Source organism: Lutra lutra, chromosome 7 (assembly GCF_902655055.1).
Source record: "Lutra lutra chromosome 7, mLutLut1.2, whole genome shotgun sequence".
In the NCBI taxonomy this organism is placed as follows: Eukaryota; Metazoa; Chordata; class Mammalia; order Carnivora; family Mustelidae; genus Lutra; species Lutra lutra.
Window position 1 is genome coordinate 80623468 of NC_062284.1, and position 26119 is coordinate 80649586.

The 26119-nt window shown below is 35.5% G+C and overlaps 2 protein-coding genes across 5 annotated transcripts in view; both read left to right on the plus strand.

The window, feature by feature from the left end:
* The window catches only part of G2E3 (G2/M-phase specific E3 ubiquitin protein ligase), a 70648-nt gene extending 65612 nt beyond the window's left edge, over nucleotides 1–5036 (plus strand). For 3 of the 4 annotated variants that reach the window (XM_047737400.1, XM_047737399.1, XM_047737401.1), the window contains 2 exons: nucleotides 4–1531; nucleotides 1741–5036. In XM_047737400.1, coding sequence (XP_047593356.1) covers nucleotides 4–260 — 257 coding nt within the window. In that variant the 3' untranslated portion in view covers nucleotides 261–1531; nucleotides 1741–5036. Of the gene's footprint in view, nucleotides 1–3; nucleotides 1532–1740 lie in introns of those variants that run through there. The other variant, XM_047737402.1, reaches the window with a different exon arrangement.
* Nucleotides 5037–6001: 965 nt separating this feature from the next.
* The window catches only part of SCFD1 (sec1 family domain containing 1), a 107325-nt gene continuing 87207 nt past the window's right edge, over nucleotides 6002–26119 (plus strand). Inside the window, exons 1-6 of the mRNA XM_047737274.1 lie at nucleotides 6002–6119; nucleotides 12059–12129; nucleotides 14298–14386; nucleotides 16862–16952; nucleotides 23387–23509; nucleotides 25034–25121. Coding sequence (XP_047593230.1) covers nucleotides 6062–6119; nucleotides 12059–12129; nucleotides 14298–14386; nucleotides 16862–16952; nucleotides 23387–23509; nucleotides 25034–25121 — 520 coding nt within the window. The 5' untranslated portion in view covers nucleotides 6002–6061. The remainder of the gene's footprint in view (nucleotides 6120–12058; nucleotides 12130–14297; nucleotides 14387–16861; nucleotides 16953–23386; nucleotides 23510–25033; nucleotides 25122–26119) is intronic.

Genomic DNA, 26119 nt, shown 5'->3' on the forward strand with positions numbered 1-26119 from the left:
CAGATGGTAAATCTGCAGTGACAATGGAAGATATTCTTATTTTTGCAACTGGTTGCAGTTCCATTCCACCTGCAGGATTTAAACCCACTCCTTCAATTGAGTGCCTTCATATGGATTTTCCTGTTGGGAACAAGTGTAATAACTGTTTAGCTCTTCCAATCACCAATACATACCAAGAATTTCAAGAAAATATGGACTTTGCCATAAGAAACACCCTAAGACTAGAAAAGGAAGGAAGTTCTCACTACATTGGACATTAAAATGTTTTGAACAAAGAAATGCTTCTTGAAAAGCTGCTATTGATACTTTTTGTTTCAGAAATCTGTCCATTATTTGAACAAACTTGTTAGCTTCTTGGCCCAATAAAATTTATATGAACATATGAACAAGGAATGTTTTGGCCACTTAAGCTAAAAAATTTTTTGTTAACGTGTACCAGTCAAAATTGATGATATTTTTCTATTTTCTTAATATACATGCATCATAAACTTTAATATAAATAGTTTTAAAACAGCTGTACAGACTTTTTTCAAGTATAATAACCTGAGATATATATATATAAAAGAAAAAAACTTGTATTCACTGTTTCTGCAAATAAGGATTAGCTATAGGATACCACAATGATTTTTCTAGTTTTATATAATTTTCAAATTATTATTTTATTTTAAAGCATTAAATAGAAAAGCAAATTGATAAATCGTGTTATATAAATCAAAGGCATATATTCTGGGGTATGTGTTATAAATATTTTTCCTAGGATGGCACTGAATTGGTTAAAAATGTTTTAGATTACTGATTTATATTGAAACAGACCCACACTGCAATTAGACTATGCCTAATGGGAAGTATTATGAAAAAGCAGAATTGCACAAATATTGTAGAACCTATGGACATTCCATAGTCTTAAGAACCCTTCTGAGGTGGATAAAATATATTTGAAAATAACTTAAAAAGTGTTTAAAGGCTTGGCTTTGATCATAGGATTTTCTTTTTTTCTCTATAGCCCATGTGTGGTATTAAAACCACATTATGTCTGATTCAGAATCATTTGGGGTGTGTCATTTATCTTTGTGGATTACCATGACTCTTTGACAGTTATTTATTATCAAGTTGGTTGTATGATAGGTAAGCTGGTAACATTGCATTATATATTACCTTCTTTGCTCTTGAAAGATATCTTTATTATATAAGCAATGGAAAAATGTGTAAGAAAGAAGTACAAACAGAATGAAAAACCCACTCTAATCTCACAGTGCAGAATTAACTAGTATGTTTCATTTATTCTTACTATAAACTATTTTCCTTTCCTTTTAAACTTTATTGTTATTGAAAGTCAAAGAATACCTTAAAGTAACAAGAAATCATGTAATAACAATTTGAAAACAGATAGTCCCATAGTTATGTCCCCATGTTTATATTCTTGCAAAAGGAGAAAGTGGAAAAGTTTTATGTTCCTAATCTATTATCAAACATAAATTCGTTTTCCACCAAAGTAAATTTAAATTGCATGAGAGTTAAATCATTATGAGAGGTTGGTTTTTTTTTTTTTAAGATTTTATTTATTTATTTGACAGACAGAGATCACAAGTAGGCAGAGAGGCAGGCAGAGAGAGAGGAAGGGAAGCAGGCTCCCTGCTGAGCAGAGAGCCCGATGCGGGGCTCGATCCCAGGACCCTGGGATCATGACCTGAGCCGAAGGCAGCGGCTTAACCCACTGAGCCACCCAGGTGCCCCTGAGAGGTTGGTTTTAACCACATTTTTTTATATACAAAAGCAGTTATCAACTATCATCATATTCTCATCCTTCCCAAGACATCCTTAAATTATTGATATTTTCAAAGAAAAACAACAGGATTGATTTGATACTGGTGATGTAACTCTTTAATACCAAAGGAAAGCTAAAACATATTCCTAGTATAATTTTCCTTGTTACATTTATTGGCAGACCCAGCAAATTAAAGTTTCATTTTGACTTGAAGTTTTTAAGAACATTATAGAAGGCATTTGTCTTATATTGTGTTATTATTGTTGTTGTTGTTGTTGTTTAGATTTTATTTATTTATTTGACAGAGAGACGGCAAGAGAGGGAATACAAGGAGGGAGAGTGGGAGAGAAGAAGCAGACTTCCCTCTGAGCAGGGAGCCCAATGTGGGGCCTAATTCCAGGACCCTGGGATCATGACCTGAGCCAAAGGCAGACGCTTAACAACTGAGCCACCTGGGTGCCCCTGTCTTATATTGAATTGTTAGATCATCAAAAGTAATTCAAGGATTGTTTAAGAGTTTGAATATCTAAACTTCAAATTTGCCATATAGCTTTTATTCCAAATGTGATAAATTGGATATTTCTCAACCGTACCCAGTTTTTATAAAATTTAAAAAGCCATTAAACAAATAGAAACCAAAAATCTAATTAAAGCTATTTTCTATCATTTGTAGTTTTAATTTTTCCTACAGTGGTAATTAAAATTAATGAACATTCACACAGATTTTGGGTGGGGTGGGTTGGTAGGGAAGCGATGTGCTTGGGTTGACTATGATTAAAAAAACAGTATTTCAGTTCCTCATTTCACTATTTTATGTGTAGACAGGGCCTTTGGGATATGGTGTGATGTAAATAATTTCATATATTCACATTTCTAAAGGGATGCATACTCATTGCAAAGCATTTTCTATGTTTAAGGATGTTCCATTAGTTTGAGTTTTAAGTTAGTCTGTATAGTCAAGGCGTAATAGAGAATCCTGTAGGTTATTTATTTTTCTGCGTGTTACTATGTCACATGGTTGATATTGTGATGTTCTTTTTCTGTTCATTGTTCTAGCCAGTAGACAACTCTTGCTGACATTGATTTTTAAAAGTAATTATGCTATAAACCCTTATAAATGTGTATTTGTATTTAACTACTTCATTCGTCTAAATGCCATATATTTCAAGTGTGTTTTCTATACTCAATATTGGGGAAAACCATAAAGTCATCTATTGTATATCTACTATTAACAGTCTTTGATTAGTTTTAAATTCATTGTTTTTAGACACTTTTTAAACCTTTTGGTATGGGAAGTTCATCTGAAGACCTTTTTATACAATTCTTTACTATTCTTGTAGTCATTTTAATTTTTTAGTATTTAAGGTTAAAGTTTCTTTAAAATATCTCATCAGAAACTGGGTTATGTTTTTACACATTGTAATATTTAATTTCTACATTATGAATAAGCCATTATTTGGGTCAAGTAAAAAGCCTTCATTTGATTACTAATCTGAGAATTCACTTTGGCTTCTACTTTATGCCAAACTTGTAATAATTCTTTCCCTAAATTTGTGGAAGCTATTGTACTCAGTGATGAATGCAAAGTGAAGGAGATTATAATAGGTAAGTTTTCTCCATGACTTTGCCTTTAGTATTTAGTCATTGTAAGAAAGTGATTAGAACAAAATTCCATTTAAATGTAATTCTTTTATATAAGGATTATCACTTTCTTCATTGTTAGTTTTACAAGAAGCTATTAAATTACTGTTTATGCTTTAAGTAATGCAATAAAAAGCTTTATGCTTTAAGTAATTCAGTACAAAGTAGAACTTCACATTGTATAATGGATTACTTGAATGTATATGTAGTTCAGAAAAATTTGGATTGCTTTGAAAAGACCCAGTTTTCAAGTTCTAATTTTGACTGTTAATCTTTTCCAATTGCCAAACATATTCCATCCTATACCTGCTGTATACCAGGTATTATGCTAGGTGATAGTTGATGTGGCAGCCTATTCCTCCCTCCCCTTTTTTTGACTTCAGATGTAACCAGAAAACATGATACTGATAATGACATTCCTAAATAAATATGTTCATGCTACTAAATGTGAAGTGCTTATATGAACTATTTTAAATAACTTGTTAGGATTTTAAGATTCTGACAATGCTAAATAGATACAAGATCTTTTTCATATTTGAGAGATCCTGTAAGCAGTTGTTGACTGACACCCCAGAACCTCTCTTTAATGAGCCATATTGAGACATTCTGTGTTAAAACTATTCCCTAATGTAAAATAAGTTTACCAGAATAAATTATTTAAGCCAAAAATCTGGATAGGTAGAGCCAGTTAGTTAAAAGTCTACAGTAAATTAGGTTAACACCTTGAAGCCATAGTTTGATTCTTGCTGATTCTAAGAATGCATGACAAATTCCTTTCTCAGTCTCAGCCTTACAGGGTCTATTTGTCTACTGCCACCATTTTGTGGGGTATATTTTTTTATAAGTTTTTTTGTCCACTCTATGTGCACACCTTAGTCAAAACAGTTTTTATTATTTCATATGTATATACTGTATATAAATGTTAAACATTGTCTTAATGTTTTATATTAATATGACTCAGTCTAGGGAAGAAGTCTGTGATAGAACTGAAATGGTTAGCTGATAGATTTGCATTTGAAAGTGAAAGTACCCAAATCAACAAGATTGGGCTCTCACATATTGGAATAAGATAAATGTATGTTTTACATTCCATGAGAACAAGCAATGAAGTAGAATTTTTCCCTAGGGCAGGAATTGTCATTTGTTTAATTACAGTACACTTAGATCATTGGTGTTTCCTTCAAAATAGTGCTTCAAAGTAACACTGAATAAAAAATATTTTCTTGGTGAATATGCCAGTTAGCTGTAAAAATGAGAGATGATGAAACTCTTAAAGGTAAAGAATGTAGGTTCATAATCATTTGTCAACCTATTTTTCCCACCCACCAGCCCCTGGTAGCCACTCTTGGTCTATTTACATGAATTTGGAGTTTTTTGGTTTTTGTTATTTTTTAGTTCATTTGATGTAATGATAACTTTTCAACTGTAAGATGAATATGGTCTGAGACATAATATATAGTATGGTGACTACGGTTGATAACTATTGTATAACTGAAATTTGCTGAGTAGGTTTTAAATATTTTCACCAAAATAAACGAAGATGAATATTTGAGGTAATGGATGTGATGACTAGATGGAGGGAATCCTTTCATAGTGTTGTAATTCTATTAAATCATAGCTATGTAAACTACAAATTTTGTCAGTTATACCTCAAAGTCGAAAAACTTTTTTACACGAAAACTAAAATCAGCAGATACGTTTTGTCAATCATGGCTTCACCCGTACATTAAAATACCAGCTCTGGGGACGAGGTGGCCGAGTGGTTAGGGCGATGCACTGCTAAAATACCAGCTCTGTCCACTAACTTTCCCCATCTGTTATGTGATCTTGGCGTTACTTAAAAGGAAAGGAGGAGGCTACCAATTTGCCATTTTGTAGCTTCTTAGCTCCTGTGTACATGTAGGCAAAATCAGCATAAAACTAGACCATTTCGCCTAACAGATGAGATTGGGAAATCTGCCAGAATTTAGAGCAATGCTCCAAAACTGCCTGTTTCCCTGAAAAAGGGGACAAGGGGGAGACTTCTGCGGCACTTGGAAACAGAAATGAACTAGCATTTTTTTTTTTTAAAGATTTTATTTATTTGTCAGAGAGGGAGAGAGAGCAAGCACAGGCAGACAGAATGGCAGGCAGAGGGAGAAGCAGGCTCCTGCTGAGCAAGGAGCCCGATGCGGGACTCGATCCCAGGACGCTGGAATCATGACCTGAGCCGAAGGCAGCTGCTAAACCAACTGAGCCACCCAGGCGTCCCTGAACTAGCATTTTAACCCCTACTTTGTTTCTGGAGCTTCGTTTACTTTAGTGATCTTTAAACCCCTAGAGCATTCTCAACATTTAAGAGATCTGAAAACGACCAATTTAGTACTTAATTACTAACACCACGCTCCTCCCTAGAAGTTCGACTTAAAGCAGCTACCATTTGAGAAGCTGTAGCTTGGTTAGATAGGATAAAAACCCCTATTTCACAGCTGAAAAGTAAACACTACGAGGTGTTCAGGCATTAACTCCCTGGTTCTCCCCAGTTTTGAGGAAAGCTGAAGGAGGCGGTATCCAGGCCCCAAGTGCCTCCCTCGGCCCCGCCCCTCCGGGCTTTGCTTCCGGGGCAGTCAGGGCGGCCACGTAATCCTCGGGTTGCGCTCGCCAGCCGTGCAGTGGATGGTGGGAGTCAAGATGGCGGCGGCTGCAGCAGCTAGTATTCGAGAGAGACAAACCGGTACGATTTATTCCCTTCTTCCCGCGGTTTTAAGCCTGCGGTGGAGACATCCTCTTCCTCTGCTTGTCCCCCTCCCTCGGTCGCGGTGCATGCAGTTCGAGACGGCCCTCCAGAGGCTCAGTCCAGTTCCTAGAGCAATGAGAGCCCCTCTTGAGTTTTTAGGAAAGATGCCAGTAGCTTGAGAACTCGGCCCCTCATATGTGGTTCAGAAGAAGGGGCTTCAGGGTGGGGCGTTTGCTACGGTCCTGTTCTTGCCCCTTTTCTACTGGGCCTGCTCAGAAGGGCATCACAAGAAGATCTAGCAGCTGACATTTTACCCCTTGTTGCCACCTATCAAGTCTCTGGGTTTGTTTCTATGCGTGGTTCAGTTCTCTGCTAATTTTAATGTTGAGGGAGTTTCGTTTTGGGCACTTCCTCCACAATTACAAAATTTAGGCATTCTTTCAGAGCAGTTTACGTTCTGCTGTTTCTCTCCTTTGGACCAGTCTTTTGGGGGTACCTGAAGAGAAATGCCTAGTGATAAAGATTTCCTTCTTTAGCTTGCCAGAATGGAGTTGAAGAATGGCAAAAAGCAAATGGATTGGTACCTTTGTCATTTTAACCGTTTGATAGATTAGTATTTTAGAACTGTTCGTTTCATTTTCGATAGAGCAGTTATATAGCTTCCATTTGTACAGAGAAATCTTTTTTTTTTTTTAAGGTACATATTTCTTCTCTTGAGCTTCAAATTTTTTTCTATCTTAGATACTTTGTTTTTCCTTATTTTCTGTAAATTTCTGGCAAATACGTGGTTTATACCTGTTAGCTATCGACTAATGGTTTATGCCTGTTAGCTAATTGCCCTGAAAGTTGGCAAGCTGTTAATTCTGAGGAACAAATAGGAACAAACCATCAAGAATATGCATATTTGGGGGGCGCCTGAGTGGCTCAGTGGGTTAAGCCGCTGCCTTCGGCTCAGGTCATGATCTCAGGGTCCTGGGATCGAGTCCCGCATCGGGCTCTCTGCTCGGCAGGGAGCCTGCTTCCCTCTCTCTCTCTCTGCCTGCCTCTCTGTCTACTTGTGATCTCTCTCTGTCAAATAAATAAATAAAATCTTTAAAAAAAAAAAAAAAGAATATGCATATTTGGAAATTCTGTCCCTTGTAATCACGTTCTTCTGCATGTTAATTTGAAAGGATAAATAAATGGTTACAACTAATATGGCTTACAGAAGGGATTTTGGTTGTGCTTGATTCCTTCCTTTAGAATTCAAAGAAAAAAATTGATAGATTTTTAATCTAGTAATGACACCAAGTACATACAGAATTGTGTTCTGCTTTTCCCATTAGATAAGTTAGTATAAGCTATCAGATGAAGTTAGGCACGATTTAAATAAGATTTGGGGAATACCTGCCATACATTTTATCTGTAAGCAAATTGAAGCCCCACTTGTCTTTCCAGTATGGTTCTGGCTGCTTAATGAAGCTCAATGAATTAGGTCATACTACATATTAAAATAAAACAACATATCAAGGAAGACTTAACCAATACAAAGGAGCTTTTCAAAAAATGAAATTTGTATGGTCGTAATTTTTATATGCAGAAACTTTGTAGAATATTAAAATCCAACAGTATAATTTTGATTTCTGTGGAAATAAACTTCATTATAGTGATTTCATCTTATAACCAGATAGGTTATGCCACATTAATCATTTATCAAATTACTACTCTAGTTGAGTTCTGTCCTATTTTCAGAGAAGGGTAAAAACCTACATATGTGCTATAGTAGCAGAAGTAAACATTTCCCTCTTAACTATTGAGAAAGTTTTGGGAAGTAAATCAAAATCAATTCTCAAATATTCTAGGGAGAGAACACTATGATACAGAGGGATTTGCAATCTATTTGAGTAGATAATAGTTGATATTGAGCATTTAGTATTGCTGGGCACTGTTTTAAGTGATTTTTACATGTATTATTGTCCATTTTGTAGATGAGGAAACCAAGGCATAGGGAGGGTAACTAGCCTGCCAGTTTTTTGCTCTGCCTGCTTGAAGAATATTTATCCTTTAAAGGTCACCTCAAAAGTCATCTCGTTTGTGAGTTTCCAGGAACACTCCCCTCTTTATTCTTACCTTCAGTACAACAGGGAGAATCTTATGTTACCATAGCGTTTCATGCGTGCCTCTCCATTGAGGGTTCTTGTTCAACGTCCCCATTTCTCAACACTGGGGAGCCAGAGATCAACTGCTTTCTTTCTTGCAATGATCTTATGTAGCCTCTTGGCTTTAGGTACTGTATATATGCTAATGATCTCTAAATTTATATCTCTGCCCTAGACCTTTCCTCTGGACTCTGTCTACCATATCAATTAATGGCAACTCCGTCCTTGTTGCTTAGGTCAGAATGTCAGTTCCATCCTTGTAGTTAATTGCTCAGGTCAGAAGCCTTTAAGGTTTCTTGACTTCTGTTTTTCATATCCCATATCAGATCTGTAAGTAAATCTTAACAGTTATACTCTGAAAATATATCCACAATCTAATTATTGTCATTGTTACCACACAGGTCCAAAACACCATGAATTTTTGTAGCAACCTCTTATTTAGTCTCCTTGTTTTTATATTCTTGTTCCTCTTCATTTTTCTTCATATAATACCAGAATGATCTTGTCACATATTTGTTCAGAACTCTCCAACAGCTTCCTGTTTCAATCACGGTAAAAGCCAAAATAATCTTACAGTAGGCTACAGGGCCCTATATGATCTGTTACCCACTTAACTTTCTGACCTCACTCTCTATTACTCTCCTCTTTCCTTGAACACACCAGAATGCTCTCACTATAGAGCCTTTTTATTTGCTACCTCTTTCTGGAATATTCTTTAAGAGGTAACTGGGTGTCTCACTCCTCATCTCCCTTAGACCTTTATTCAAATGTTACCTTCTCAGGAGGCCTTTCTTGGCTACTCTATTTAAAATTACACTGCAATTCTCTTTTCCCTCTTTCCTTTGTTTTTCTCAGTAGCACTTGTCATGATCTCACATGCTACATGTTTTACTTTGTTGTCTTTCCCCAAACTAAAATGAAAGCTTCTTGAGTATAGGTCCTTTTTTTTTTTTTTTTTCAATCTTTTGTGTTTATTGCCAATAGCTGGAGCAGTGTCCAGCAAATGGTAAACAATCACTAAACATTTGTTGAATGGTTAGTAGAGTTGAATATATAGCGAATGAGTGAAGAAAACATTCCAGGTGACCGTGAAATTACATTAACAAAGCCTACAAATGTGGATAGTATATTTAGGGTCAATAAAGAAAACTGGTGGGGTGCCTGGGTTGCTCAGTGGGTTAGGGCTTCTTCCTTCGGCTCAGGTCATGATCCCAGGGTCCTGGAATCGAGCCCCACATCGGGCTCTCTGCTCCACAGGGAGCCTGCTTCCTCCTCTCTCTCTGCCTACCTCTCTGCCTAGTTGTGATTTCTCTCTGTCAAATAAATAAAATATTAAAAAAAAAAAAAGAAAACTGGTTTGCTATTTCAGTTAAAAGCAATCATTTACGCCTTTAGGGAGTTACTCTGATGAAAGTAAAATTATATTCTTACACATTCCTTAAACAGACCCTGTACTTTATTAACAAATCCACTGTGTCAAAATCTGTTAACAAGTTAACCAAAGGTCCAAGTTGAGGAAACTTAACCTAGATGGGCCTGAGAAGGCAAAGGTGGGAATATCTGCTGAAACACTTTTTTCAGTAAGGTGAGGCCTAGCTCTAGAGACCTCTATACACCTGGGACTCACATGCAGCCCAGCCTGTGGTTTTTCTTAATTGTTTTGTGTCAAGAATGTGAATAGCTATTCCCACAAACAAGATTTTCTCTCCGTTAGGCCATGGGTGCCAAGGTGGTGTTGTCTATATTACCTGGAAGTGGGAGGAAGAACTCTTAAAGCTCAAGGAGAGTTATTCTGCAGCACCCTATATGCCTTCTAGTTATTTCGATTTTAAATACCAAAGTGGTTTTTTTGTGTGTGTTTGTGTGTTTTTATATAATATCCTAACATCTGTAAGCTTTTGAAGCAGATGTAAATTACTGGCAAAGTGTATTAATGACTAGGCATTAACTACTAACATTTTACCAAAAAGTCATGTCTGTATACACACTGATACTACTATACCTACCCAAAGAAATATAAGCATTTAATAGAAGTTTTTCTAGTGAATGAATCAGTCTACTATAAATTGACAACACTGGTGATTTGAATATTATATGATAAATTCTATATTCTATATATAGTATACAGTATGTAGTTTTACATATTATGTAGGTAGAATTTTGACTTATAGATTATTTTGTACTACTTAATGAAGCCTAATACAAATGGTTTTAAAAATAAGCCAGGCAGATTCACAGACCTATACCCCTGGGGCTAATAATACATTACATGTTTATTAAAAAATTAAAAATTAAAAAAAGCCAGGTAGATTTCAGAGCTGACAGTCTAAAAAATTAAATTACCCAATTAATACCCTTCCTCAATATTGGCATTCTCAACCTCACATAGAAGTATTTTGAGATTTTTATTTTCCTTAGAAAATGTTTCTGACAAGATGAAACCAGAGAAGGTGACAAACCATAAGAGACTCTTAATCTCAGGAAACAAACTGAGGGTTGGTGGAGTGGAAGCGGGGGTAGGTGGGATGGGGTGCCTGGGTGATGGACATTGGGGAGGGTATGTGCTATGGTGAGCACTCTGACTTGTGCAAGACTGATGAATCACAGACCTGTATCCCTGAAACAAATAGTACATTATATGTAATAAATAAACAAATGTATGTTTCTGAGTTTGTTATACATAAAAATGAGCAATAAAAACCTCAAAGTACAATAACATATAGAGTATAACTGCTTTGATTTTAGAAATTGTGTATTTTCTTAGCAGGAGTTACCTGCCATATCTGTGGGAAAGTCTCACTTTTTTCAGAGCATATATTAAACAGTACAATTTTTCAGGAGATACTGAGGTAAATTGGTCATAAAATATACTGCAAGATAACTACAACATAGACCTGCTGTATGATGGTTTTGTATATGAACCACTTAAGTATACATAATTTTTATTTTTCAAGTGATTCTGATCTATGCTATTAGCCCAACAGTAAATAGACAATAGCTCCAGTTATCTATTGGACCACTGAAAGTTTGCAGTAGACAAAATTTCTTTTTGCATCTTTATAAAGTAGTGTGGGGAAATATCTGTTTGTGTCTTCTGCACATTTTTTACCTGGATTACTTATTTTTTGGTTGTTGAGTTGTATAAGTTCTTCCTATATTATAGAGGCTAACCCTTTATCATTGGCAACAACATGGATGGAGCTAGACAGTATAATGTTAAGTGAAATACGTAAGAGAAAGATAAATGCCATATTATTTCACTCATATGTAGAACTTAAAAAACAAAATGAGCAAAGGAAAAAGAAGAGAGACAAACCAGGAAGCTGACTCTTAACTATAGAGAACAAACTAATGGTTATCAGAGCGGAGGTGGGGGTGGGTAGATGAAATAGGTGATGAGGATTAAAGAGTACACTTACCCTGATGAGCACTGACTAATGTGCAGAGTTGTGTATTATTGTATACCTGCAACTAATATAACACTGTATGTTAACTATACTGGAATTAAAATTTTTTGACACTTAAAAGTTATGTGGCATCGTCATGAGGAATGAAAAAGGCTTCTTCCTGAACATTTTTCACATTTTCACCTGGCGACAGAAAAATCTCCTAAACACTTGCCAATTAGCTGTTAGATGAGATGGTCTTACGAAGTCTTCTACTTTTGTATGTCCAGTCGTTTGATTAATCAGTTTTATTAGAATGATTTGCACATTTTGTTCTGAGGTCGTGAGTAATAATTGCGGGGGGGCATGGAATGAAATCCTGAAAAATAATGATGATTGTTTTCATTTCCAGTGGCTTTGAAGCGTATGTTGAATTTCAATGTGCCTCATGTTAAAAATAGCACTGGAGAACCAGTATGGAAGGTAAGAGACTATTTTAATGGGGACTCTTTCCTTTTTTCTTGGCTCTTATTGGTGGTGATTGGACAGAATTTCTTGTTAATGCTGAAGAGTAGCACATTTTAGTTGTAAAGCATGGATAGTTTATTTTTTCTTCTTTTTTTGAGAGAGAGTGTACGCATGCTAGGAAGTGGTGGGGGGTAGGGAGAGAGAATCTTAAGCAGTCTCCACGGTCACTGAGGAGCCCAATATAAAGGCTCTATCTTACAGCCTGAGATCATGACCTGAGTCAGATGCGCAACTGAGCTGAGCCCCAGGAGCCTCTTAATGTGAATCTTTTTAATAAACACGTTGTGGAGGGAGACAAGGATAGTAATACTCACTTAGGGAATCCAGCTGATATCTTGGCCTCTCACTAGTAGGTTGATGTTTTGTTCCTTAGTTTTGCAAGTCCCAAATTTGGAGCTTACAAGCTGGTTCAAGGTTAGTCAGACTCAGGGGAACTGGTCCATTTTAATGAGAGAGTGATCTGTAAACTAGAATGCCAGTTTATTAGTTTATGATCTATAAAACTGTCAGTGAAACTGCTAACTGGGCTAAAAAGCAATCGATAAAATTTCTCCTTTGAGAAATGCTGGAGAACCTTTAAAATTCCTGTACTTTGAGCTTCTTCATTTTAAACTTGCTACTTTATTTCTTCAGAGCGATTAGAAAACAGCTGATTAGGTTTAAACTTACTAGTTTATAGTCACTTTATATTTCTTTTTTGCTAATAATTGAGAATAAGTCAACCTGATATTATGGATGTTTCAAAAACTCTGATGAGTCCTTTTAAAAAAAGTCCTTTGGGTTAACTCTGAAGGTGGTTAAAGTCCTCTATATTGAATTCATAGGTTAAGCTTCAGAGTACCCCTAATTTTTGCCTTCTTCATGTTTATTTGCGGGCATCCTCTTATTGCCCCTTGCATAAGCAATGCTCATTTATTGTCTCTAAAGTCTGTATTAAGCTTTTGATTTAAATAGCCTGAGAAATTCTTGGGTACAGATTTATCAAATTCTCTCCCTTCCCACTACTTCCATATCACAAGATTAATGATACAAATATGCTGAGGTTTAAAGAGGGAAGACTTTTGAAAGATGAAACATCCAACCTCTTACAACTGGAGCAGAAGCATTTTAGGGAGAAGCAGACTCCCCTCTGAGAGGGGAACCTGATGCAGGACTCAATCCCAGGACCTGGAGATCCCATAATCTGAGCAAAGGCACTTAACCCTCTGAGCCACCTAGGTGCCCCTAAAGATTTTATTTTTAAGTAATCTTTACACCCAGTGTGAGGCTCAAACTCATGACACCGAGATTAAGAGTAGCAAGTGCCTCCAACTGAGCCAGCCAGATGGCTTGAGTTTTAGCTTTTCTAATGAAAATGCTGGCATATAGCCAAAGCATTTTTTTATGATAGCATGTTTCATCCTCCCTTTAGCAATTTCTTACTCCATAAAGAATTATTGAGGTAGTTATAAAAAAAACACGAATTGAAGCTTCTCTTTTATTTGCTTTAACTCTAAAACTAATTTTGTTAGAAGACTCTTACTACCCCTCAAATATGTCAGTTTTAATATTTTAGGATGTGAAAAAATGTATGTGACAAAATAAGGCTAGCAAGTACTCTTAAAGGACCTAATTATTTAAATGAGAATCTTATAACCCGAGATGCTTAAATTACCAAATTTTCTTTACACTTGTTACACATTAGTTTTGAGAGGGATTAATTTTTACTTCTCTCTTTTTAGAAAGGATATATGTGAACTTGGTGGGGAAGTGTATTTGAGTTTGCTGTATGTTCAAAGTCCTTTATTATTAGTTTATGAAAATTTTATGAATATTTTGTAGTTTCTAGTATGCCTTTTTATTCTAGAAAAATATATTTCAGGAAATAAATTTATGTAACATTAATTTATTTTAGCATAAGTGGTAATGCTTTAAAAAGTAGGTTATGACATGAATGGACATTTTGGTAAAAGATGGAAAATATTAAATTGAGATCAAGCAAAAGAACTCCGCATGCATGATTTATTAAAATAAAATATACTTCAACATTGTCTTAATATGAGTTCTTCATGACTGTTTACTGATAATGATGCTTTAAAAATGCCTTTTTTTTTTTTTTTTTTTTTTTTTTTAATTTTAACTAGGTGCTCATTTATGACAGATTCGGCCAAGACATCATCTCTCCATTGCTGTCTGTGAAAGAGCTGAGAGACATGGGAATCACTCTGCATTTGTGAGTTCTAACATATTTCTAATAGTGACATTTGTTTTCAGATACATTGTTAAAGGATATATTTGGCCACACTGAAATCAGATTATTAAGGGACATTTATAGAGAAAATAATACTAGCTATTGTACTTGTATAAAACAGCATTTTTTTCTCTTATCTCCTTTTATCTGTTTTCTTCTGAAGTTAAAAATAGTTCTTAATCTGAGGCTTTATAATTTCAGAATTTAAATTTTCTCTCTTGTGTCTTTGTATAGACTGGTTTACCCTCTTAAATGAAGAAAAAGAACTGTTTGTGTTAAGGTCTCGTCCATCTCTGAAAATTTTTTATTCCTCAATTTAAATATACTTTTTAAAAAGAAGAATATCTAAATTAGTTTATCATTAATAAGAAAAATATAAGTATCTATGAAATAATGACTATTAATCACCATAGGAACTATCTATGTTGTCTTCTTAACTACTGACTGTATTTGATTATATTATTTCTGGTATGTTTCATAAAACAAATTGCGTTAAGCAATTAAGTCTATACAGCTGTAGATTTGGCTGAACATTTAGAGAAGGGCTGCATTCCTGCATATGTACTAATACTTTTATGTACTAAAAGAGTCCAATTTTAGGATATTCTAACTATTTGCATTTTGTTCTATTTATGATGTTATAACCAATTCTTATTCTATTATGAGATATTGGAGTGAAATGTGCTCTTTTAGTGGGCATGTGGTTTTAGATTTCCAGTGAGTAACATATCAGAATGTGGTTAAATTCTTCTTCAATTTTATGTTGAGCATTTGTTTTAAATTAATAGAATATTATATTGCATCAATTCTAAAATATATTTTTCACTTTTTTATATTTCTGAAATTAGGATATCTTCTAATTAATGCTATATCATGGTTAAATTGGCAGCATTTTTCTGTCACTTTTAACAGAAATTATTTTAATAATATGTTTTAAAATTGATAAGCACCTTAGGTTTGATGAAACATGGAATATGGATTTTCCTTTCATTTTTATTTCAGAGTTAAAATAAAAATTTGTTGTTGGTAATGTGTTCATCCTTCTTACCTGAATATTTGGCTTGATGTCATCCTTGGAAATGGTGGTTTATTAACGAGCATTGGTTACTGTTACTGCCTTACTGATTAATTCCTTTATTTTACTAACAAAATGATTAAAGTTTTTAGACTTAAGTGATTGTCCCATGATTATACAGCTAGTTAGTAACAGTGTTCAGATTGCTTGACCATGAATTCTGTACTATTTGTCTACTGAACCATAATGGGTCAGTAACAGTGACTAACAGAGATGAGCCTCAGTGCTTCCTTAAGGGGTGACAAGCTAGACTGCCAGTTTGAGAGTAATTGATTCTTTCTGCCTACCTGTTGCTTCTCATGCTCAGAACATGAGAAGATCACACAGCTACCCTTGTGAATTTCTGTGCAAGGTGCATCTGACTATTCTTCCCTACCTGCTGAAGAATACTTTGTTAGTTACTTTATACACTGCTTGCTGGTTTAGGCTGATTTGTAGGAAATAATAAGTTTCCAGAAGATGAAATGGTGGTTATAGCCCTTTAGGCCGTTGGACAGCCAGCATAAGAAGCTAACATACAATGGCTGCCATAACAGCGTAATCTTTCTGGTGTCAGTAGCAGCAGCCAAACAAATGGAAGGAAGTCATTAAATGCAGACACAGTGGCAGCCTCTTTCACTCTCTTTCTTATAGAGAGGTGACTACAATATCGTGTCCAGAAGCATGTGTAGGAAGATTGTATGTAGATTTTTCACAGAAGGATGATTAGAATATTGTACAGGTAGCATGTTGTCATATTTCCTGATATAAGTATAGCAGAATCTTACAGTGAAGAATAAAGACATTTTGTGATTTGATACTGGGATATTTGAATCAAGGTACTCTCTGAATTGTAGGAGAAAACTATCAAGTGGTATAATCTATGAGATGCCTAGATGATCTCTTGTGCATTCTCTTATGATGCAATAAATATTAAAAAAACAGATTGCCTTAAAGTTTTAAGGGAGCATTCATACATCTTTTACTTAAAATATTTGATTTTATTTATGGGTAAAATTTTTCATTATTTTTAAAGGCTCTTTCAGGTTTCTATTTATCTTCTTCCAGAACTGCATTTTTCTTCCCACTCACCTTCCCCCAACCAAAAACTGGAAATAAAATTGATAATGAATGTGCTTTAGTTCTTCATCAGGAAGAATATTGGTATTTCTGTACCAGGTGATTGTAGTAGAGGAGATGAAGACTGACATTAGGATCTCATTAATAAATAATATTAGCACTGATACAAGGAGAAAGCTTAATTTCACCAAGTGCTTTTAGTATACTTGTCTCCTTGTCCCTGAACTGGTTAATTCCTAGTTTGAGAAATACTGTTTTAAAAACTATATTTTTAGATAAGTGACTAAGAAAAAAGTGAATTTTACATTCTTTATGTCTTTTAGGCTTTTGCACTCTGATCGAGATCCTATACCAGATGTTCCTGCAGTGTACTTTGTAATGCCAACTGAAGAAAATATTGACAGAATGTGCCAGGTAATAGGAGTTCTTAATTTCCTGACCCTGTAATGTGGGAACAGGTTTTTTCCAAAAGATTTCTTAGATATCAGAATGCTTGGATGGCTCAGTTGGTTAAGCATCTGCCTTCGGGTCAGGTTTCTGGGATCGAGTCCTTCACTGGGCTCCTTGCTCCCTCTGCCTCCCGCTCCCCCTGCTTGTGCGCTCTCTCTCACAAATAAATAAATAAAATCTTTTTTTTTTTTTAATTTCTTAGATTTCCAGTGTGAAAAAATCCAAAATTGTCTTACTTAATTACCCACTTTAATTTTTGAGATTATCTTTGAATTTTATTTTATTTTATTTATTTTATTTTTTTTTTAAAGATTTTATTTATTTATTTGACAGACAGAGATCACAAGTAGGCAGAGAGACAGGCAGAGAGGAGGAAGCAGGCTCCCTGCTGAGCAGAGAGCCTGATGCGGGGCTCGATCCCAAGACCCTGAGATCATGACCTGAGCCGAAGGCAGAGGCTTAACCCTCTGAGCCACCCAGGCGCCCCTATCTTTGAATTTTAAAGAGACTGAAAATTTTTAAATTTTTTGGCTGAGGAAGCATATTGATTAAGACTTACCCTGGTTTTAAAAACCAGAAGATCTTACTATATGTATTTTTTTTTTAAGATTTTATTTATTTATTTGACAGAGATCACAAGTAGACAGAGAGGCAGGCAGAGAGAGAGAGAGGAAGGGAAGCAGGCTCCCTGCCAAGCAGAGAGCCCGATGCGGGACTCGATTCTAGGACCCTGAGATCATGACCCGAGCCCAAGGCAGAGGCTTAAGCCATTGAGCCACCCAGGCACCCTGTATCTTTTTTTAAAAGATTTTATTTATTTATTTGAGAGAGAGAGAGCACCAACAGCAGAGAGGGTCAAAGGGAGGAGGAGAAGCAGATTCCCCACGGGGCAGGGAGCCCCACAAAGGGCTCGATTCCAGGTCCCTGAAATCATGACCTGAGCTGAAGGCAGGCACATACCTGACTGAGCCACCCAGGTACCCCCAGAAAATCTAACTATATTAACTTTAAAAATAGGGTTTTATTTTTCTAAGATAATAGGAAGTCTGTGAGTAGGAGGTGCAAGCTGGTATAGTAGTTCTATGAAGTAGTCAAAGACTCCGGCTCCTTCAGTCTTTCTGATCTGTTTTCTTTGGTTTCTCCTTTTCAATGTCTTGATTGTTGCTTCCTGGATGTTATGTGGCAGCTGAGGGTGAAATCACATCTATGTTCAGAGCAAGAAGGGTGAAATAAATTATGCCAGTCCTAACTGTTCGTTTTAATCATGAAAGCTAAGATTTCCCAGAAATCCCCAGAAAACACTCATTTATTTATGTTTCACTGGATAGAATTAACCTCAAAGGAGGTTTCAAAAGTTAATATTTAAATGATGTTGTCCCCAAACAAAATCTAGATTCTTCTAGCAAAAAAGAAGGGGAAAATGGATAAGTAGCTAACTGTGTCTGCCACAAACATCACAAGCATCTTGTTACTGACTATTGAATCAAAGTACTACAGTTGCCCCTTGAACAACACAGGTTTGAACTACAGAAGTCCACTTATAGGTGGGTTTTTTACTGTACAGTATTGTAAATGTATTTTCTCTCCCTTAATGGTTTTTCTTAATCTTTTCTCAAGCTTATTTTTTTGTAAGAATACAGTATATAATACATATAGCATACAAAATATGTGCTAATTGACTGTTTATGTTACAGTAGGCTTCTGGTCAACAGTGGACTATTAGTAGTTAATTTCTTGGAGAATCAGAAGTTACGTGTGAATTTTCTACTGTGCAGTGAGTGCCCCAACCCCCGTGTTGTTCAAGGATCACCTGTATTTAAATTATTAATGAAGGTCACATATTTTGCATGCTGTGTAGCTGGTGATGCCCAGCTTTCTCTTTTATACTGCATAAACCTGACCGTGCCATTTTTTAAAGAGGATTTATCAACTCCTTCCACTTTTTGACTATTAGGAATAATGCTACTACAAACATATTTGTACACATTTCTGTGTATACATGTGTTTTCATTTTTCTTGTGTCCATAAACACCTGGGAATAGAATTCCTGGGTCAAATAACTCTATAGTTAACTATTTTTTTAAGGCAGGAGACAAAATTTTATATAGAATATTACTTTAATTTTGTTTATGTAGCATTTGAAGAATATACACACACAAATATTTTTATATAAATGCATGTATGTGGTTTACCTTTTGAGGAACTGCTAGACTGTTTTCAACAGTGGTTGCATCATTTTATATTCTTTCCAGCAGTATATGAGGGTTCCAGTTTCTCCAGATCCTTGTCAGAACTTTTTTATTATCTGAAATTTTGATTATAGCCATCCTAAAGTGTTATCTCATTGTGATTTTTTTTTAAAGAATTTTTTTATTTATTTGTCAGAGATCACAAGCAGGCAGAGAGGTAGGCAGGAGTGGGGGGAAGCAGGCTCCCCGCCAAGCAGAGAGCCCAATGCGGGGCTCGATCCCAGGACCCTGAAATCATGACCTGAGCCGAAGGCAGAGGCTTAACCCCCTGAGCCACCCAGGCGCCCCTCTCATTGTGATTTTAATTTGCATTTTCCTGGTGACTGATGATATTAAGCATCTTTTAATGTGCTTATTGGCCATTTGTCCATCTTTGAAGAAAGATGTATTCAGATCCCTTGTCCAGTATTTAATTGGGCTGTTATTTTAATGTTGAGTTGTTAAGAGTACTTTCTTATTTGGATCCTAGACCCTTATCAAGTATATCAGGAAATGTTTTCACCTATTCTGTGGGTTTGTATCCTTTGAAGCACAAAAATTTTTAATTTTGATTTTAAACTTAGTTTTAAGTTGGTCTTTTCTTTAGTTGCTTATGCTTTTGATTCATATTTCAGAACCCATGGCCAAATCTCTGTGTTTTCTTCAAAGATTTTTGTGCTTTTGGCTCTTAAATTTAGATCTTTGATCCATTCTGCATTAGTTTTTATATACAGTATGAGTGAGGTGTTCAACTTCATTCATTCTTTTGCATGTGGCTATCCAGTTGCCCCAGCATCATTTATTGAAGAGATTGTTCTTTCTCCCATGAATGGTCTTGGCAATTTTATTGAAAATTAAATAAGGGAAACCTGGGTGGCTCAGTCAGTTAGGCATCTGCCTTTGGCCAGGTCATGATCCTAGGGTCCTGGGATCGAGTCCTGTATTGGGCTTCCCGTTAGGTGGGGAGCCTGCTTCTCCCTCTGCCTCTTCCTCCCGGTCTCACTGCTTGTGCTCTCTCTCTGACAAATAAATCTTCAAAAAGAAGAAAATTAACAGTAGATACATTGGTTTGTTTCTGGACTCTGTGTTCTATTCCACTGATCTCTATGTCTGTCCTATGCCAATACCACATTGTCTTTACTACTCTTGTTCTGTAGCAAGGCTTGAAATTGGGAAACTGAGTCATCCAACTTTATACTTCATTTTCCAGATTTTTTTGGCTTTTCTAGGTACCTTAAATTTTCATATTAATTTTAGGATTAGGTTGTCAGTTTCCCTAGGAAGCTACCTGGAGTTTGCATCTGATAGGCATTGCATTAAATCTATAGATCAATTTGGAGAAGATTGTCATCTTTACAATATTAAATTTTCTGATCCATGAACATGGAATACCATTTCATTTATTTAGATCTTCTTTAATTTCTCTCAATAATGTTCTGTATTGTGCAAATAAGTTTTGCACTTCCTTTTTTTTTTTTTTAAGATTTTATTTATTTATTTGACAGAGAGATCACAGGTAGAGAGGCAGGCAGAGATAAAAGGGGAAGCAGGCTCCTCGCCGAGCAGAGAGCCCGATGCAGGGCTCAATCCCAGGACTCTGAGATCATGACCTGAGCCAAAAACAGAGGCCCAACCCACTGAGCCACCCAGGCGCCCCCAAGCACTTCTTTTACTAAATATATTCCCTCATGTTTTTTAATGTTATTGTTAATGGAATTATTTTCTTTTTTTTTTTTTTTTTTAAAGATTTTATTTATTTATTTGACAGAGAGAAATCACAAGTAGGCAGAGAGGCAGGCAGAGAGAGAGGAGGAAGCAGGCTCCCTGCCAAGCAGAAAGCCCGATGCGGGGCTCGAACCCAGGACCTGGGATCATGACCTGAGCCGAAGGCAGCGGCCCAACCCACTGAGCCACCCAGGCGCCCCAGAATTATTTTCTTAATTCTGTTTTTAGGATTGTTCATTGCAAGTGTATAGATATACAGTTGACTTTTATATATTGATCTTATATCCTGCATTTCTGCATCCTTTTGAAATGTCTTCATTCTTAGACCACTTCCTTACTTTCAGGCACAATACAGTTGTTCAGTCTCATCTCATACTTTATTCTAGCCCAAGATTCAGCCATTTTCTAAGGTTGTGTTTTGTAGAGAATGGTATTTAGAAATCAGCAACTGGGAATAAGGCATAGTTATTGCTACTAAGGTGTTAGAGTTCTTAGGACATCAAAATGGACAGAACTAGGAAGTATATGTGTGTGTGTATATATATATACACGAATACTTTTATATCTATATTTGACTCTAAAAATCTTCCTTATCTCTAGATAAAAAGACAGGTAATATCCAAAACTATTTCATTTCAGAAATACAAGATTCATCCTAGTTTTTTCTTTTTCCCTTTACAAATCTAGAACTTTTTTTTCTGACAGTGAGAAACATGACTCCCAATATCTTCAACATACTTACTTATTTCCTCATTTGTCTTAATTCTCAATCCTTTATGCTTTAATCAACCCCTCAACCTTTTTTAAAACCCTGCCCTGCTCAGGAGCCTTCCTCACACATGCTCCAAACCCTCAGGTTTTCACACTTAAACATCTCTGATATCAGATGCATCTTAAAATTGATGGTGTGGGGGTGCCTGGGTGGCTCAGCGGGTTAAAGCTTCTGCCTTTGGCTCAGGTCATGATCTCAGGGTCCTGGGATCAAGCCCCGCATCTGGCCCTCTGCTCAGCAGGGAGCCTGCTTCCCTCCCCTCTCTCTCTGCCTACCTCTCTGCCTACTTGTGATCTCTCTCTCTGTCAAATAAATAAATAAAATCTTAAAAAAAAATTGATGATGTGTTACAGAATTTTATTGGCAGAATTAATTCTTTCTTGGTATTATATAATGATGCCTCTTGCAACCAACAGTATCTTAGGTTTGAGGAAATACAGGCATACGTTGTTTTAGTGTGCTTCACAGAAACTGCACTTTTTAAGGGCACCTGGGTGGCTCAGTGGGTTAAAGCCTCTGCCTTTGGCTCAGGTCATGGTCCCAGGGTCCTGGGATCGAGCCCCGCATTGGGCTCTTTGCTCGGCAGGGAGCCTGCTTCCCTTCCTCTCTCTCTCTGCCTGCCTCTCTGCCTACTTGTGATCTCTGTCTGTCAAATAAATAAAATCTTAAAAAAGAAAAAAAAAGAAACTGCACTTTTTAGAAATTGAGGGTTTGTGGCAACCCTGCATCAAGCAAGTCTTACCAGTGCCATTTTTCCAACAGCATTTGCTCACTTCATGTTTCTGTGTCCTATTTTAGTAATTATCACACTATTTCAAACGTTTTCATTATTATTATATTTGTTATGGTGATCTGTGATCACTAATAACTTGCTGAAAGCTTGGATGATGGTTAGCATTTTTTAGCAATAGGGTATTTTTATGTAAGGTATATACTCTTTTTTTTAGACATAATGCTCTCGTAGACTTAAGAGACTGCAGTATTGTGTGAACATAATTTTCATAGGCACTGGGAATCCAAAAATTTATTTTGACTCTATCTATTACAATGTTTGCTTTATTGTGGTGGTTTGAAACTGAACCTGCAGTATATACAAGGTATTTCTGTATGGTTATTTAGATACCTATTTGCCTAGAGTTTGAAAACATGAGTAAATTTGATTTAAGAATTGGCATAACTTTAAATTATACTACTTTTGGATGATTGAGAAGTAATACTTCTGGAATTGGTCATTGAAATTATGTCTGAGCAGCAAAGGAAATAGGTTGTATTATTACATGACCAGAGCAGTAGAAGACCGTATCTGCAAAATATAATAAGCGTTTTATATGAGAGCCATTTCTGGATATTTTTAATAAAAATGCAGATATACTATTTCAAGTGGTTTTATGTGACATTGTAATTAAAATAGAATTTTATTAGTAATATTATATCATAACTTTATTAATATATAGGTCCATTATATCTGGCAAACAAATAACCAGTAACTTCTTCATGACTTTATTCTTTTGGGATTCTTGTTTTTGATTGTCATTTATATCATTTATATAATCCATCTTTTAAATATGTATATTATCCTCCAGAATCTTGCTCTTATAGTTATCTAAAAGATTCTTATTTGTGGTCATCCTTTATACTTGCTCATAAAAATGAACTATTCATTGTATTTCTAGGATCTGCGAAATCAACTCTATGAATCATATTATTTAAATTTTATTTCTGCTATTTCAAGAAGTAAACTGGAAGATATTGCGAATGCAGCATTGGCTGCCAGTGCAGTAACACAAGTAGCCAAGGTAAGAGATTTTGTTTGGCTGATGATGTTTTGTTAATGTAAGATTTAGTATATTCTGAAATTTGTTAATTTATAGAGGACCAGATCAACCTAACAAATATTTAGGCTCATTACTTTTAGAAAGAGTTCTGATAATGCAAATTATCTACAGTTTGAACTAGGGAAAATAAACCAAACTAAAGGTACCTATTACCCAATGAATTTGAAAGATAAAAATAAAATGCTGAAATCTGTCTTTGTTTTAGGCTAGGATTTGTAATCTTTTTAGTTTGACTTAGAAATAGTTTGACAGGGGCTCCTGGGTGGCTCAGAATGGTTAAGCATCTGCCTTCAGCTCTGGTCATGATCGCAAAGTCGTGGAATCAAGCCCCATGTTGGGCTCCCTGCTCGGTGGGGAGCCTCCTCCCTCTTCCTCTGCTGCTCCCCCTGCTTGTGCCTTCTTGCTCTGTCAAATAAATAAAATCTTTTGAAAAAAAGGAAAAATAGTTTGACAATTGTGTTGTTATAAATTATACTAAAAATATGTTGACATTATTTTATTTATAATCACTATTGTCACCATTCTTACTTCAGATCTACTTAGGAGAGAGGATCCAATTGCATAGTGTGAGAAAAGAAGGAACTTAGGATGGACCATCCATTCTATATCATGGTTACTTTTTAGATAGGTTCAGCTTAGTTACAAATAAATCTATAAATTTATTCTTAGTTATAGCCCTACTGTGCCCTGTGCTTCTTGAATTTGAACAACACTTGAAATTCTAAGGAATGATAGAGGGCAAATAAAAGACTAAACAACTATGTATTTACTTCCCATTTTTCCCCGCTGATTAGATTTAGATAGTCTGCTACTACCGATTAGTTTTTGAGGCCTATGTCTTAAATGTTCGTCTTTTCAAAGTTTATCATTAACTTTACATAAAATAGTAGAAATAGTTCTGTTTGTTTAATTAAATTTAATGTATTTCAAAAAGGGTTTTCTTAATTTTTCCCCTGATTTGCACCTCTAAAGAACTAGTATAACTTCTTTCCCACTTATAAGTGTTCGTGGTGGAAAAATAGTTACGACTTTCTTAGGAAAATGTGATTAAAATGAATAAAATTGTGATTTTTTTTCTTCAAAACTGATAGAAATTTCAATCCCTACCACAATCTTTAAACAAATTTTTATAACTTCTTAAATTTTGTTTTCTGAAAATATTACTTCCCTCCTTGATAATTTATTGTCTAAAGTCTTGTTTATATTCCTTTTTGATATTAACTCCTTATTCTTACCCAGGGAGGCTGTCTGCTACATAGTATAATTTTCAGTTATTTAATATAATTATAATTTTACCATTGGTTGATTAAATCAAACCAAATGTGCTTTCAGTATTGTAAAGTTGGGGCATCAGGCTGGCTCAGTAGGTAGAGCATGTGACTCTTGAACTCAGGGTCATAAGTTCAAGCCCTACATTGGGCATGGAGTCTGCTCAAAAAAATATATTGTAAAACTGATTTATAAACCTTTTTCTTTTGTTTCTAGGTTTTTGATCAGTATCTCAATTTTATTACTTTGGAAGATGATATGTTTGTATTATGTAATCAAAATAAGGAGCTTGTTTCATATCGTGGTATGTAAAACAGGAATATTATAATTTGTTGTTAACAAAATGAGTTATTGTACTGTAAACAAAAATAGCATATTTGGTATAGTCAAAAGCCAGCTTTGTTTATAGCAGTAGAACTCTAAAAGATATCTTAAAGCACGCAAAGAAAACACAGAATTCAGACTGAATTCTGTCACTTAGAAGCAACATGTAATAAAGTTGTTTTGTAAGTTCAGTGAAGTACCAATGCTTTGACCTTTTAGGTACCACATAGCAGCTTGCCTGAATGGTTTAGTCATGGCAAATAAGACAGTATTTTAGTAGTAGGATTCAAGGAATCTTCTAGTACTTTGACTCTTAGACAAGACCAACTTACTCTACTTCTCTGTGCTTTAGTTTCCTCATCTGTAAACTGGGGATAGTAATACTATCTACCTCACAGAGTTTTTGTGGAAATTAAATGAATTAGTTGTATAAAGTGCCTGGAAAAGTTTCTAGTATAGCAGGCGTCAACAGCTGTTATAGCACTGTTATGGAATGAAGCATAGGTGTTTTCTCAAATACAGATTTTTAGACTCCCTTGATTCTTACACCCTGTTCGTGCACTAGTGGATTGAATACTGGCGTTTGAGCAAATGCTATCTAACTACCTTTGGAGTTTGTATTCAGTATTTTGGTAAACTGACCATTCCTGGATATTGATTAAAACTAATACACACACATGCATACACACACACAACACCCAAACCCCATTTTATTATCTATGTTGCTTTTTTTTTCCAGAACACTTTTTTGTCCCTTTATCTTTTTAAGTGTACAATACAGTATTGTTGACTCTAGATACAATGTTGTATAGCAGATCTCTAAAAGTTACTCATCTTGCTTAACTGAAATATTATGTGCACTAATTATGTCAGATATTTTAGAGAAAAACACAAACTGTAGTAGATACGATTAGCCAGTTCATTCAAATAATCATTAATTTGCTACTGAAGGGTTGAGATGTTTGGGGCTGACTAGAA